The sequence below is a fragment of the Electrona antarctica genome (assembly GCF_951216825.1).
Source record: "Electrona antarctica genome assembly, chromosome: 14".
NCBI lineage: Eukaryota > Metazoa > Chordata > Actinopteri > Myctophiformes > Myctophidae > Electrona > Electrona antarctica.
Genome location: NC_136795.1, coordinates 9,075,394 through 9,090,891, shown reverse-complemented (window position 1 = coordinate 9,090,891; position 15,498 = coordinate 9,075,394). Strand labels below are relative to the sequence as shown.

The 15,498-nt window shown below is 41.2% G+C and overlaps 1 protein-coding gene across 1 annotated transcript; it reads right to left on the bottom strand.

Annotated features, from left to right (window-relative positions):
• Positions 1–2,498: 2,498 nt before the first annotated feature.
• Positions 2,499–13,721, bottom strand: hapstr1a (HUWE1 associated protein modifying stress responses a). Its single transcript, XM_079521674.1, has 5 exons — positions 13,244–13,721; positions 11,470–11,550; positions 10,842–10,909; positions 10,284–10,488; positions 2,499–7,287 (listed from the first exon to the last, which is right to left on the bottom strand). Exons 1-5 carry the CDS (start codon positions 13,440–13,442, stop codon positions 6,959–6,961), a joined length of 882 nt encoding a protein of 293 aa, XP_079377800.1. The 5' UTR covers positions 13,443–13,721; the 3' UTR covers positions 2,499–6,958.
• Between the last annotated feature and the right edge of the window lie 1,777 nt (positions 13,722–15,498).

The following is a 15,498-nucleotide window of genomic DNA, read 5'->3' as shown; positions in this document are numbered from 1 at the left end:
ATTCGTAAATTAACATATATAATGATCCGGTATCATTATGATGCCAGTGTTTGCTAAATGTTTAGTCTGCATCCAAATCCTATTTGTTTAAGACTTTTCTCACCAGCATCTTCCAAGCTGCTGATCAAATCAAATCAAATTTTATTTATAGAGCACATTTACAAAGACCAGAAGGTCAACCAAAGTGCTGTACATGAACATATAACAAGCATACAATCAACACAAACAATATAGTAAAACAACATTGAAGCAACACAAGCATTTAGACAGGGCAACTAGGTCAAGCAACATTGAATGCCAGGGAGAAAAGATGTGTTTTAAGCAAAGATGCTGTTGTACAGGGCAAGTGTCTGGTTTGTATGCACAAGAATCTTCTAAGCTTAAAGGGGCATTCCACTCATTTTCAACATTTTACTATGTCATTAATATAACTTAGAGCTGTTGTGTAGAAATAATAAAAAGTCCCCCTATTCTGTGTTTCCTAGAACTGGAGGTCTGAAAAAAATCATTAACATGGTGAATCACATCTTGATGACATCATCATAATGATTTGTTTGTTCATGCTTTTTCTAGGAAACAGAATGGGGGGGACCTTTTTATTGTTTCCACACAACACCTCTCTAAGGTATATTAATGACATGGTAAAATGTTGAAAATGAGTGGTATTCCCCTTTAAGTATTTAGTTATCACTAATCTTTCAAGTCCCTGTGGTATGATAGCTGTATCCATGCTTTGTAAACCATGGGTTTGGAGGTCAAGGCCATCATTTGGCAGATTTTCACTCTTGCCTATTCTACAAGCTGTGGGTCAAATATTTTCTCGCTTGCATCTTTAAAGCCATCATGGCTCAGCACTTTGGTTGACCTTTGGTCTTTGCAAATGTGTTTATGAATGAATGTTTTATTTGATTTTATAACCTTTAGGAACATTTTCATCTGCCATCTAAATTCTTAAAGGTTAAGTCTCACTTCCATCTTCCATGACAGCATGGCTCAAGAAATAACTTCGGGGGTATATATAACCGTAGGTTCGAAACTCAAACAACTCAATAAGCAAGGAAATAAACCTTGAGGTGGGCTCAAGTTTTTAGAGTGTCTGGGAACTACCTATGATGTAATTGTAATTCATTGCCAGATGCCACAAACCTGGTAAATATATTGCCTTACCTGTAGTGTAACAAGATCCATTACTCTGACTCCTCTACCAGATGGAAATATCCAATTATCCACACCAATGCTGGCAGGTTGCTTTAAGCACACCAATAACTAATGGAGGCAAATGCCACTATCCAGTGCTACATAGTAATTTACCAGTGGCTTATGTGACTAGTGAGTGACATAGATTGTATGGATCATTCCCTATAGTTTAGAAATCTAGAGGAGACTTCATCTTCAAGTTTCCTTTTCTATGTAATGTCATAACATGTTGACCCCCTAAGGACCACTTCACCACCATTTTTCAACTTATCTTCATATAATTGGTCCTCACTAATGTTCATGATAAAATACGACTATTTTTTTTTCTCATCATCGTTAGGCAGATTTATATATATTTCTTTTTTGTATCAACAATGGCTTCCATTATCGCATTGCAACTTTTCAGGAATAGAAAGCCTGCGGTTTCTATTAGCTTGGATTCCCCATCAATGTCACTGGTGGACGGGTTTCTGAACTGCCCACGGACATCCCATGAGACACAGAGTAGAAAAAAAATTGTGGTATTTTATCATGAATATTAGTGAGGACCAATTATATCATACATGGGCAACTGGCGGCCCCCCACCTTCACTTAATGTGGCCCGCAGGTTAATATCAGAATACTGATATATTACTGATTTGCAAACATGCCTCGCTTGAATTACTTCAGTCTAAATTAGTAGCCTAACTAGTATTAAAAATGTTGTCTTTTTTATGTTCAATGTATTTAGTTCATAACTATAATTAAAAGGCATTTGAAATTACATAAAATGTACATTTTCAGGATTCCAATTCGAAAATAGCAAATAATAGCTGATCTGTGCGACGTGTTTTGAGCTTGTACATCGGCTATTTTTGCTGCGACAGTAATATGCAATGTGGCCCTCTGGAGTGAGTGTGGAAACATAGTGGCCCTCTCCATCGTCAAAGTTGCCCTCCCCTGAATTATATGAAGGTAGGTTGAAAAGTGGTCCCTTTAATACAAACTACAGTCAGCAACCAAGTTCAAATCTTTCTGGATGGATGATACATCTCATGTCTACCTTTAAGGACATTAATACATCTTTTTTACTTTAGCATCAGCGAGTCAAGTCAGTCAGCTCTGGTAGAGAAAGTACTGATTACGTTTTGACCCAGGGCACCAGATATGGGTTTAACCCATAGGTTTAACCACAGTCAAGTTAGATTGGATAGTTCTGTTGCATTTATCTAGTGCCCTCTGGTGGACTGAATTATTTTAAACAAAATCATGTATCCCCTACTTGCCCATGCAAAAATAATGATCAATCAAAACAAATATATATATGACATTTTTCTTTTTTAATGAAACGTAGTACATCAAATTGCAATTCATGGTTTTCCTTTTCTTTTACAATGTGAACCACATATATCATACCAACACCTATATGTTAAGTATATAGATTAGCCATTTATTACTTTTTTTAAACAAATAAGTATTGAGAAACAGCTGATAATAGTGTTGGCTCCAGAGAGAGACGTGACACGAGTCGGCCTTTCAGACAGTGAGAAGTGGACAAGACCATTGATTGGTTGAGGGGTAGAGGAAAGGAAACAAGTGTGCCCTCTGTTAACAGCCTAGTCAATGGGGTCAACACTGCAGGTAGGAATAACAAAGCATCAATGTGGCAGAACAACCCTGTTCTGTGTGGTTACTTCCTAGATAACATACTGGACCACAAAGACAAATTGCAGTAAATAATGTGTTAAAAGGTCATAAACAGTCATAATTATAACTGCTACTTAACTGCTGTACCAATCATTCTTATGGTGGGAGATGTGAATCTTATGCTCAATAGTTTTCCTTGTTTAGGGAGTTGCTTTTTATCATTGTAGGGACATTTATTTGTACAAAGTTACCACATGCTGAAAGCTAGAATAAATTATTCTCTTAGAGGGACATATGGACATTTTAAAAATGTGTTTGATTGCTCTTCCTGGGACACTTGTAATAAGGGGTATTGCCTTCTAGCTACAAGGCTGCAGCTAGATGAAAAACACGGCTAGGCATTGTAACTAGCTGAGCCACTTTGTTTCAAAAGAAAGGTTCTATCAAGGCATGTTAGGACAACCTAAAACACCTCTGCAGCTGTCCAAATGGCACATGTCCAATGAAGACAAAGAAACGTTCAAAATGTCCCAATTGCCCTTTAAGTTGGAATTTCAGTATGAAAGGAGATGGCAGCATGTCACTGTTCTCACTTTATGCATGTTCAAAGATTCACATCCCAACATGAGCAGTTTGCCAGGTTGACCCCTACTGAGAAAGCCAAGACTGAATTTAAAGTTAGAATCTTTAGGGCAAAGTTCCTACACAACATACAGCCTTCTTTCCTATGTTTTCCCGCTCTGTGGACTTTAACAAAGTTGAAGTTAAAAACAAATTCATTTTTCCATATTTGGAAAAAAGCATGTGCGAGTTCCAAGGGGTCTCACACCAAGTTCAACTTGTTCACCCTCCTTCACATAAGTCAAGAGTTTTACGAGACCTAAATGAACTTCACTCCTCATCCATCAATGTTGGACTTCCTCTAACCCAATCCAAATCATTTACTGGTATTTTATGTAGAAAAAAACAAAAATGCCTCTGCTACAGACAGCGTTCATCGGACAAATAAATGTTAGGTTTTTTATTCTAGCTAGCCAGCAAACAAGTATGACTGCATAAAATGCAAAACTACACATGCATTAAAAAAAAATAAACTTAACAAATTAAAAACCACCATGCTTAAAACATTAACACAAGAATTCACAATTCTTCTGGATGTGATAAGTGGAGGAGAGTGAACAAGTTCATAGTGTTAGGAGGAGTAGAGAACAGCATCTCTGCAAGTCCATTACGGCCAAGCTACACAGAGTGCGTAGGCGTATAATACACGGATACGCGAGCCCCGCAAAACGTAGAAATAAAATAGGACTGGATCTAAAAGTGTGCGTATCAGAGTTTGACCTACACACACGCTCGGTGTCGCTCGGTCGTTATAAGTGCCATAACATCTGCCAACTAAGTGGTACCTTTGACCTTATTCATGGATAAAAGCATTAATCATGCCAGTATTACGTTAGGGCATAATTGGTTATTATCTGAAATACCTAAAAAGTACACTTCCTTCCATATATTTCCACATTGAATGAATGCAATGTGATTACACAGTTAAGGGTAAAAATTACTCCCATCAACCAATTCAAAACCTGAAATGTGATTGTAGTAACCCAATTCCAGATATTAAAGCGGGATACCGTCACATTTTAATTAGACGTTATTTGTATCTGCGTCAAATATTACATACAAATGTCGGACTCATGGGACAACATAGCCGCAATTTGCAATTCTAGATTTTTTTTTATAATGGGTTGAATCTAGAGTTGCAATACCCTTCATTGACAGCCCATTCATCTAAATAGAAAAGTCTGATATACTTAACGTTAAACTCAAACTCTTTGAATCTGCAAAGCGTTTGTTTCATAAAAATCCACTGTGGACAGGCGGACATGTTATAAGTTATTTTCTGTCAATAAATTCCATGCAAGACTGCAGGTGATTATTTGTCTTGGAGGAGTGTTGGAGTTTGGAAGCACTCGTTTTCATTAACCCAACGTGCTGCTGCTTCCTGCATTATGTGCAAATTCGAAACAGGTGGTACACAGGGCCGTTCAGTGACTTCTGACGAGCGCTTCCAAACTCCAACACTTCACAACTACGGTGGATTTTCATGAAACAAACACTTTGCGTTGGCGAGTTTCACGTTTTACTACAAGCAGATCGGACTTTTATTTTTGGATGAATGGGCTGTCAATGGAGGGTGTTGCAACTCTAGATTCAACCTATTATTAAAATAATATCTAGTGTTGCAAATTGCGGCTAGAGACAACAGTGGGTCGTACTCCTCTCCTCCTAACAAAGGAGAAAAATAAAAGACTAGGACTTCAACATTTCTGAATGAAATAGACCCCTAAGTGGCTTTAATCGTCTTCTGTACCAACTGAACTCAAGCGAACCTTTCCACGCATCCACGTCTAAATAATGCACACACCCCTTGAAATAAAAATAAACACAATGAGCTGCACCCCAACACCTACACCTTGCACAGCAGCCAATTTATGAGGAGTCACTCAAGTACACCAGCTAGCACGTTTGGTGGAGGGTTAGTGGGATGACACCTCTGCAAGAACATGTGATTTATGCTTTTTCCAACAGCACCGATTATCTTCCAATAAGTTAAATCAATCATTTCCCAGGCAGGCTGAGGAGGAATAGAGGTGGATGAATACAAGTAGACCCCATTCACTGAAACGCTCCAACACAAGAAGAAAAACTTTCCACTGCATGTGTATGTGTTGCAGCCAGAGGTGTGCGCACAGGCTCCATTTCGTTGTACGTTTCAAGCCAAATGATATCCGCCACGATTGAGCCTGCGTGTGGCCCCAAGTAGACTACAACAGTGGGTGGGGCAGGTGGGGTTGAATGGAAGAATAGTAACTTGGTTTTGCATGAGTTAGGTGAAAGCGAAGTGCAAAATCATTATTGCAACTCTCATTATAACATCACACATCACATAAAAACAGCAGCTGCTTTTTTTTTAATAAGACTAAGGGAAGGGGGTGTCAAAGTCTGCAAACAGGCTGATGTTTCTTGTGACAACAAAAGAAAAAAAATCCTTTTCAATAACTGAAAAACAAAAGGGTACATGTGGTAAAAGTAAAATGAACTTGGCTATAACTGCTGCAGTGGCAACAAACCTAACATTTGAACACTGGTGGTTGAAAGAGTGGAAAAAAGAAAAAGAAAAGACGACTGGCCGAGCTAATTCTAACATTGCTGTTGAAGCAGAGAAGTTAGCAAACGACAGGGTCAAAAGATCAAAACATCAATAGCCTGCTATTGGTATAGAGAGCCATCAATCGAGTAGCCAGAGTAACCTTAACTAGTTACAGGCGGCGGAGGAGGCGGGAAGATGCCACAGAGACGCACTCCTATTGGGTGACCTAGGTTGCCGGTTGGCAGGCGTCGTCGATTGAGAACTGCGATCAAACTTGTAACAGAAAGGAGTAGACAGGTTGCTTCAAGCGAAGATGGGTCACCCGACATAAGTTGGTTCCAGCGTTTGGCAAAACAACTGAAGTCACTGAGTGTGAGACGATTCGATCATGGCCCTCGTTTCCTTGTTAAGGGGATGGGTGAAGATGAGGGAAGGAGGGGGGAGGTAAAGGGAGGGAGACAGGAGGCGAGGAAGCAGGGACAAAAAGGTGTCAACGATCAAGTGGCTTTTATTTTGAAGCAGCATAGTGCATTTTGTCCCTCCCCCATAGAGGCAGTCTGCATCTCTTGTCGGTGACTTCCTGTCGTCGTCTCCTTTCCAGTGGCTCCGCTTCTTCGACGTGTCACTGGTATCTGAGAAGGCTGTGTGATCTCTTCCCAACACCCACAGTCAGTCAGTTAAGTGCTTCAAGCCAAGATCATCAATGTCCACTTCGACTTATCGAAGTAAGTAAAGGAGCCGACGAACAGGATCCAGCTGCCACTAAAAAACTAAATGGAATGCCTCCCGCCCCTGTTTTGTCAGCCCTGCATAACTGCACAGCCAGCCATCCAACTGTCCGTTTGTCCTTTTTTTTTTCTTTTTTTTCGTCCGACTGTTGGTCTGTCTGTGTCTGCCTTAAAACATATCCACCCCTCCCTTCCCAAATTGCCAGACCTTGGCTCCAAAAGCCTCCTCTCTTCCGTGCAGTCCAGGCAGCCAAATCAGATCATCCTGTTGCGTTTGTGAGTAGGTGAGTCTGTGATGACATCGTTGCACTGGGTGGAGTTTCTTTTCCTGGTCCCTCCGCCTCCGGCAGAGGCAGAGCCTGTGGAGTCCAGATGCAGGGCCATCTCCTCAGAGATGAAGGTGTTCAGGTCCACGTCGTGGAGCCCGTTGCGCCTGCGGCACACCGGTCCAGATCCAGCACTGCCACCGCCGCCTCCACCAGCCCCTCCCCCGTTACTGCCACCACTGCTGCCCCCGCTTACATGCGTGGGAGACCCCGGGGCACCGGAACGCACACTGATGCTTGCCATGGCTCCACTTAGACCTGGGGAATGGAGAGGAAGTGGCAGGTTAGAATGAGGAATGGATGAAAGCAACTGGACAAAAAGGAGGAATTAGAAGAAGCCTACACTGAACATCAAATACTGGACAGGAGGGCCGCATTAACTACTGTAGAAAATATCCTCCTGCTCAGTCCCAGGTGGGAGGCGCTATAGATGGGCATTTACACTGCACAGCAGTGCACACCTGGATTAATTGTGATTAGTACTCAATTGAAGTAGGCCCTTTAAAAAGGCAGCCACTTAAGCAAGTGTTTGAGACAGCTAGTTTTTTTTTGCCTGGTTTGAACAAGGGGCCAGTGAGGCTATTCAACGTTGAAGCTCTGGGCCCTAGTGGTAGGAGGAGGGACTACAGGCGGACCCGTGTATTCATGACCGGGAAACCCCGTGCAGCTGGGCTTTAACATTGAGCGCTCGGAGCGTCTTAGTTTTAAAGCCGATTTACCCACAAACTGCGAGTCAGGAAATGAAAAACCACTATGTAACATGTCCCGCGAATGTCATTTAATTTGCCCAAAACATTGCAACAGAGTTTGTTGTAACCGAGGATCATATAGTTTAGAGAAATGAGACGCAAATCAAGCTTGTTTTGAGCCAAAAAAGAATCCGATATATTACGATTCTAAAAACTGCGCTCCCATAGACGGCATAAGCCATCGGAACTTTCATTTCATTTTTTTCATCGCACCCGAGTGTTACGAGTGTGTACAGGACAGTTGTGAACCGTAATCAATCGATATGAAAAAAAGGTGTCAAAAGGCGATCTCTGCACTGTGGGCGTTCCGGACTAGAGGGCGTGAAACGACATAATGTGAAATGTAGAAACCTGGTAGTCTCATTGATGCCGCATTCATGTCCTGTCATGAGAATGGAATGTCACAGCAGTCTGTCCAGTGTCACGTCTGTCCAATATGACATTGTGAATACAGGATTACAGCTGTATGATGATGCATCATAAATACACTAGCAAAGCAGCTACCATGATACACAAATGTGATAATAAATTGCTAATCAGTAAAAAGAGGATCACCGAAAATCTCAGTATGTCCCCAATGGTGGTTTAGTAATTACACTGCGACAAGAAAAAAAAAGCCAACCAATCAAGCTAGCTCCCAACCCTAAGTTCAAGTCACCAAATCAGGTTGTTCGGTTTTCTCAGTCACTGTTCATCGGCTTTGAAATTGAGGACTGGAGAATAGGGTCACTGGGTTCAGGCTTTCTTAACAGTTGCATTTGTTTGGACGTTTGCCAGCATACAGAATCTGAAGCAGCTCTCGCACTCTCTCACCCCCCTTGTCTGCCTCTTACACTGAACAATGCCATTACCATGAGAATCCTGTACTAGTGCACCAACCTCACCAAAACCAACATCTTGTAAGTGCAAAGATATCTGGTAATTTTAAAAAAAAGAATCGTTCCGATTAAACCGCCCCAGTGACAGATTCTTATTTAGACTATTACTGTCTGCCAATAAATGCAACTATATGAAAGAAGCAAAATATACAACACTCACTGCAGCCACTAAATCAAGGAGTCTGCTTTCATAGATTATTTTCTCCTAAACCCAGCAATGCATGTTGCCTTGCTAGAAATAAACTATTTTCGTGTAGAAGCCAACCTAACACAGGCATCCAGCCTGATCCGTGATTTGTTTTGTCACTTTGCTAGTCAGTCTGGAAAGGGTCCTATCTCCAAGGTAGGCACTAGGCAGGACATGCAAGCTTCCGATTGGCCTGTGGTGCGGGTTGGGGAAAAATAAAAACACCAGTTTCACGTATCAATGTGCACTGCGTAGCAACTGCTGTTGCCCTGCAACATACGCATCATTCACTAAACTCACCCCACACAGCCGTCAGTTTTTGTGGACTACTGAATCAAATTAGTGTTTACTTTTTACTGTAGGTTTTACTATCGAGTCTCGAACTAGCCTAATGTTTTTCAACAAAAGCATGGACAGAGTGGCGCTGGCTGATGAACAGGAGACTTTATTAAAACAGGACCCTTTCCAGACTGAGTAGCGAAGTGACAAAACAAATCACGGAACGCAGCGAATAAGGCTGGAAACTAGGCTAGGCATCCATTCCATTTCCAACAGTTCTACACAGTAAAACTATACAAAGTACCTGTATCTCCACGTGTTAGACTACGGTAGTCTATTTAAAACACCTATATCAATAGTCTGCTGCTAGTATGAGTAGTCAATCATGTACCACAGTGATATAAATTGTTACAGGCCTTGGGAAGTGGTGAGATGACAAAAGACATGTTCCTTGTTTAAGCCAACTGATCAGGTCAGGAAACCTTTGAACCACTTTGAACATAATTCGCAAAATGTCTGAAATGCAAAAGGAATCTTACTGGCCATGACTCCATAGAAGACATACTGACAAATGACACCTGCTGACAGAAGCATGCTTTTATTACACACAGTAACCTTTACCACCAAATGCCCAACCCAAACCACACCAACCTTGACCCTAGCCCAACAGAATGATATCCACACACAAGCTTGAACACAAACATGCACATCATATGTCAAGAAATCAGTCTACTGTAACTTGAGTAAAACCAGAGAAGCTGGTGCATCTACCCACTTATACATAGCCCATTAATAGCCCTTGCAGCAATTTAGTCAAACTCGTTATTCAGACATGCAGTACATCCGCGTGAACAACAAAGTGAGGCCCTCTTATACCACTGGCCTATACACATGATTACACATACACACTAGCCCCATATCACTTAGTGAGTGTGGTGGATATGGACACATGTTGTATGCATGCAATTCAATGCATGCACTACCATCCTTTGCAGTCAAAGTACTACAGTATAGAGCCCTGAGAGATAAATACAAAAAAACGCACCAGTGTGCAGACACCTTACATTTTACACATTTGTTTTCAGTTGAGAAGGTTGAAGTATCCTTTTAATCGTGTCATAATAAAATATATACACCTGGTAAAAAAAAACACTATCTTACCATGCAATGCTATGGCCTCCCTGAAGGGTTGAAGGTCTGTCTCCACGGAGGAGCCCGTCTCAGAGGAAGGGTTAGCCCGGCTAACCATGGCCAGTCGTGGGTTGGCCCTGCTACTCCTGGGAGGTGGAGCTTTGCCACAGAGGAAGCTGATCAGGTCCTCCCTGCGTATGGTTCTCCTACGCTTTTTCACCCAGGCCAACACATCCTGGAATAATGGAACAGAATATGCATCCCTTAATTGGATATCAAAAAGTAAAACCTAATAACCTGTAAAGCTTCTAGAGCAAGGGCTTATGGGACAGGCTCTTAGTCGGATGCAAACTCAAAACATCATGATTGGATCAGTTTGTGATCAACGCCCTAACTGGTCGGTCTAGTATGGGACGTCCATCCACAGTGCTAATTTCTTGCCTTGTAGCTCATCACTGTTTGTTTCAATCTTGTTTACTACTAGAACAAGCAGAAGAATATCACAGAAGTTGAATGTGGCCAGCTGATATTAATTAAGTGGGTTTTATTACAAAAATACTAAAACTATTAAGGAAATGCAAGTCAAACCTTGTTGCGACGTTGGTGGCCAATTTGGATGCCCAAGTCAAAGCTTCTCTGATGGGCCTCCACGCTCTCTGAGAAAGATACCCAAAGAAATAAGATGGAAACCAGGGAGGAATAGAAATGATCAGAATGAGTAAATCCTTCTCAGAAACAACTGCAATAAATATGAACACAGGTTTCTATAAAAGCAGACCCACAAATACAATGTCAAACATAACTGTAGCAAAGTTAAGTAGCATGGGCTAAAAATCTGCATTGGGAAAGTGTGTGTGTGAACTAAAACACATGCTACCAACTGCTCAGTCCAAGAGGCTTGTCTGTCTTTCAGTCAACTTTAACTGGTGCAATTAATATATCTCATAAATGGTGTGTATAATTCAAAACAAGACAATCATAAATAAAAGTGCTGTAAGGCGTGTAGTAGCTACATCGTTATATGACGTGATGAGATAACATGCAGTCTGTTTACATTTTCACTGGGAGGGCAAATCAATATGTTTTTCAATTGCAAGTACAATGACTGCAAGCTTACTGCCAATGGTATGACACATAATTGACATTAGGTGACATTCTAAATTCAATGTTACGTCCAACTCACAGCCAGGGCATTTTGATGAGATGTGCTTCTTACCTTTGTAGAGGTTGGTGACCGCAGTTGCAGCATTTTGAAATGGCACCCACAATGACAGACCCTGTTGATGGCATACTCGGTCTGTGGGGAGAAAAGAATATGTGCATCTATTTACAAATATGTACCGTATTGTACCAGTGTATACATGTATCAACATCAGTATTTATTAAATGTAATACCAATAGAAACGTATGGACATTCCAACCAAATTCGGCTGTCTGTCTACTGTTAACATACTGCGTCTGCAATTCGGCTATTACGCCTAATAGCTTGTGTTGTGTCATTATACACGGATAACAAAAAAGGTCCGAGGTGTGCGATAGTTCGCCGATTACAGAGCTTGTATGAAGACCCATTTGATTTCCATTCGCCATTTTGTCTTGCATCTTGGTAGACACTGCTTTAGCATTAAAAATAACTGTCAGTCAGCGCTAGATGGCCAACTCCGCAGCTTGCTTGGAGCTCCGAAAGTCCTGACACTTAACTGCCCTCTCAGCAGTAAAGTTGCAAAGCCATGATGTCAAAAGACACCACGGGTTGACGTAACAATGTAATGTACTCTTGCGGATTTGATCTACCGTTGTACTACACACTACCCAACACAATGCTGTCATAACACATGGTAGACAAAACAATTATCCCATAACGTTAAGCTAACCTAAAATATCCTCGCCATTTTGTTTTGATTGTAACGCTAGGCTATGCAACGCCAATAAAAGTGCCCACTCAGCAACAGACCAGATGTTTGAAAAGCAAAGCAATATTACGCGGACAGTGGTTCGTTTACTTGTATAAATGTGAACTCCACACACGAGCCTGTGGCATGATCTGTAAGGTAACCGTGACAGCGCCGAGGCAGTCTGTCAACAGAGAATGTCGCGTAGCTATGATTGTTTTTACCATCGCCATTTTGTAACTTAGCCCTGGCTAAAGTTACGTTAGCCAGCTAGCTAGTACTGCTAGTAAACACGGCTCATCAGTCAGCTCCGGGGCAGATCCGAGCTAAATAAATGACATTTTGCGTTCGTCAGTCACCACGAAAAGCAACATTTGTCAAAAAGAACCGATCAGGTCTGATGTTGCCAACAGACGCTAAATTTAAACAGGTGTTATGCCACATTTTGTATCCACGTTATAATCTGCCTCCCCTCCAAGTTAAACCATGTTTTTAATACGCCATTTGGATCGCACGTGACAAAATCAATATTAAGACTGTATTACTAAATGTTGGATTATAAAACTGTCCATTAGTCTGTCAAAAACAGCCTCGTCGTTTAAAAAATATATAAATAAAGTAGCCTAAAGTACCCTGGCTCGCTCCGCACCCTGGCTAATCGAAAGTAAACGAAGAAAAACAGCAGCATATATATACACGTCAACAAGGAGGAATATGGAGGGGTGGATAACAATCATAACATAGTCCTTATCACATTAAAAAATGTGTCCCTCGTTATACTGTCTTCAGGGGTGAACAGATTCTGACAGGACACATTTTTTTGCATAACACATGTCCTAATCAGCTGCTGTGTACTGTAGCATTTGCAGCAGGCTGGTTATCGCTGGCAGGCTGTGATGTAAATATGTAATATACATGTCCTGTTATATCATCTATGGGTAACTCTGAGAGGGTACCAAATGTAACCAAATTGATATAGTTAAATGTAGTATCCACTCAGAGTTAAATTAACTGTATGTAGACAGCTAGTAGCCAGTACTGAGAAGTTAACTAGTTTAAAAAAAAAAGGGCAAGATAGTCGTGATCAAGTGTGGTTACCTTTGTAAAGCTGCGCTACGGCGGTAGCAGAGTTCTGGAAGAGATGCCACAGTTTGTCCTGGTCGTTATCGGCCTCCTCCTCGGTAGGCTCCCTCTGCTCCGCCTCGGCCAGGCACTGCCGCTCCCATTTTGAGAACCAATGCTCGGGTCCGTGTTCCTGAATCTCCGAGTCCCCGTCGACGTCCTTCTTCTCCTCCATTTACTACCACCGCGACAAAAACTGGGGGAAATCACGACGTTTTTGGCGACTCTAAAAGACGGGGAGGCTGATCGCGGGGGGTGGGGGGGCTGAAATTATGTTAGTAAATTCATGAGTGATATTAGTGTTTTTCACTATTAAAAGAAAATAGTTCATGGGTCTTCCCCTCTGGTACGGTTTGTAAAGGGACGCTAAACTATTTTCTCCACTTGCCGACGTCGGAATATATACAAGTCAACGTAGCGTGGTGTGCTCTTTAGCCCGCCCCTTAGTAATTTCTCCTGCGCTGATTGACTACAACTGCACTGCAGGGCGGGTCAGACATTTCACCTAAAAACGTTATTGGCTCAACGACATATCAGTCAGAGAAATGACACAAAGAGAACTCCATGAAAATTCCTTATTACTAAAGCTTGTGTGAGGGTCAGCGTTTATTATACTACATTTTGCTGGAAATAAAAGGTGAAACCTATACATCTTGCACGGCGCCAATGAGTGATATTGCTCGCTCATGGCAACATGGACAGTAGTAGCTCTGTTAAGTGGCACGTTGAGGAAAATATATGGCCATGGTCATCATGGCATCATTTGTCATTAGTTTAAGGTCTGCACTCTATGGTACTATGGCCTGCACTCTGCACTCATGTAAAATCAAAGGCCCACATCAGTGTTCTGATGACGAGGATGGCTCGAAGTCTTTCCTTTTTTCCCTCTAAATAAAAGTTTAAGAGCTTCCAGTTCCATCTCTCTCTCCTGAAAAGTCGAAGCAAAAAGGGAATTTGTAGGCATGTTGATAAAAAAAATACCCTCGGTCTGCTGAACTCGAAACGAAATAATATAAGAAAATAAATTGTAAGACAATAAGATACTGATAAGATTAATGAGAATGAGTCAGCTCTATCTTGCGGCAGGCATCTGCTTGGCGACAAGAGGCCGGTGCAGCACCAGATGTAGCCAGTAGATGGGGATATTCTCTCCTTGTTGGAAGCTAATCTGTTTGAGCATTGCAGCTACGGTTGTTTTTGACAGATGGACCGACATAATGGACATAACAGCTCATCTTTGCGTTCGATGCGTTACAACCATAGAGTTATAAAGGTTACAACAAAGAGATGAGTCCCCGAAACAAACAAAACCAAAAAAATATGACAAGCGCGAAGACCGAATATAATTAACTCAATAGATGCCTGTTTGTTGTTGTTGCAACAATGTGTTCCCTCTGATTAACCTCACCTTATGGTTTCAATCGTAGATGTGGTTTTCAATAACCGACAAGAAAATGGCCTTTAGCCTAGTCAATTGTCCGGACTGGATGGGTAATAACTAATAAGTCATAATTTCGGGCCTCTTCACAGAAAATAGCCTAAAATACACTTTTTAATTCATATTCATTCATTTAAATAAGTTGTCTCAGAAATACATTTCGTTTAGAGAAAGCATGACTGACTGCAACTGGATATAGCCTATACATTTTAATATTTAATCTTTCAATTGCATTGCTTGCAGCCTTGTACAATGCATTATTACAGTAATGCTAGTCATGTTTTGTTCCTATAATATTAAAATTATTCTATTATTATAAATGTAATTGATTTATTGTACAGTAGGCCTAAACAATGTCTTCTATATGTTCTATATGTTATCTGAATTATTTTACAATCCTGAAAATGTTCTCTAGGTTTTAATTTAACACATTTCGGATCAATTTTGTGAAACTCTATAAAGTTATATTTACCATGTCACATAGTAAACATAAACAACAAACATAATTACAAAGTCAGGCTCATGTGGTTGATGGTCAAAATTATGCAAATTAAATGGCCCCCTATTGCGTCTAGCCGCAGGGGAGCTAGTAGGCCTATTGCAGTTGTTTTCAGTCAGATATTATTATGAAGCAATTTATAATCTAATTCAATTCATGACCCCACTCCCCACTGCATTTGATTTCCTTTTACATGCATGTAAAACCCGGGGTGTATGCAATAATTGTACAGGCCCCATCGTAGCAGCAACTGAAGCCTATTGCTCTATCGTTCAATTGGATATGGGATGTCGA

What these genes read in the sequence shown, in the direction of transcription:
- hapstr1a (XM_079521674.1), bottom strand. Translation starts at nt 13,442, where the DNA reads ATGGAGGAGAAGAAGGACGTCGACGGGGACTCGGAGATTCAGGAACAC. An exon ending in GGTCACCAACCTCTACAAAG is followed by an intron (nt 10,910 to 11,469) that starts GTAAGAAGCACA and finishes TATCTTTCTCAG; the next exon opens with AGAGCGTGGAGGCCCATCAG. An exon ending in GGAGGCCATAGCATTGCATG is followed by an intron (nt 7,288 to 10,283) that starts GTAAGATAGTGT and finishes TCCATTCCCCAG; the next exon opens with GTCTAAGTGGAGCCATGGCA.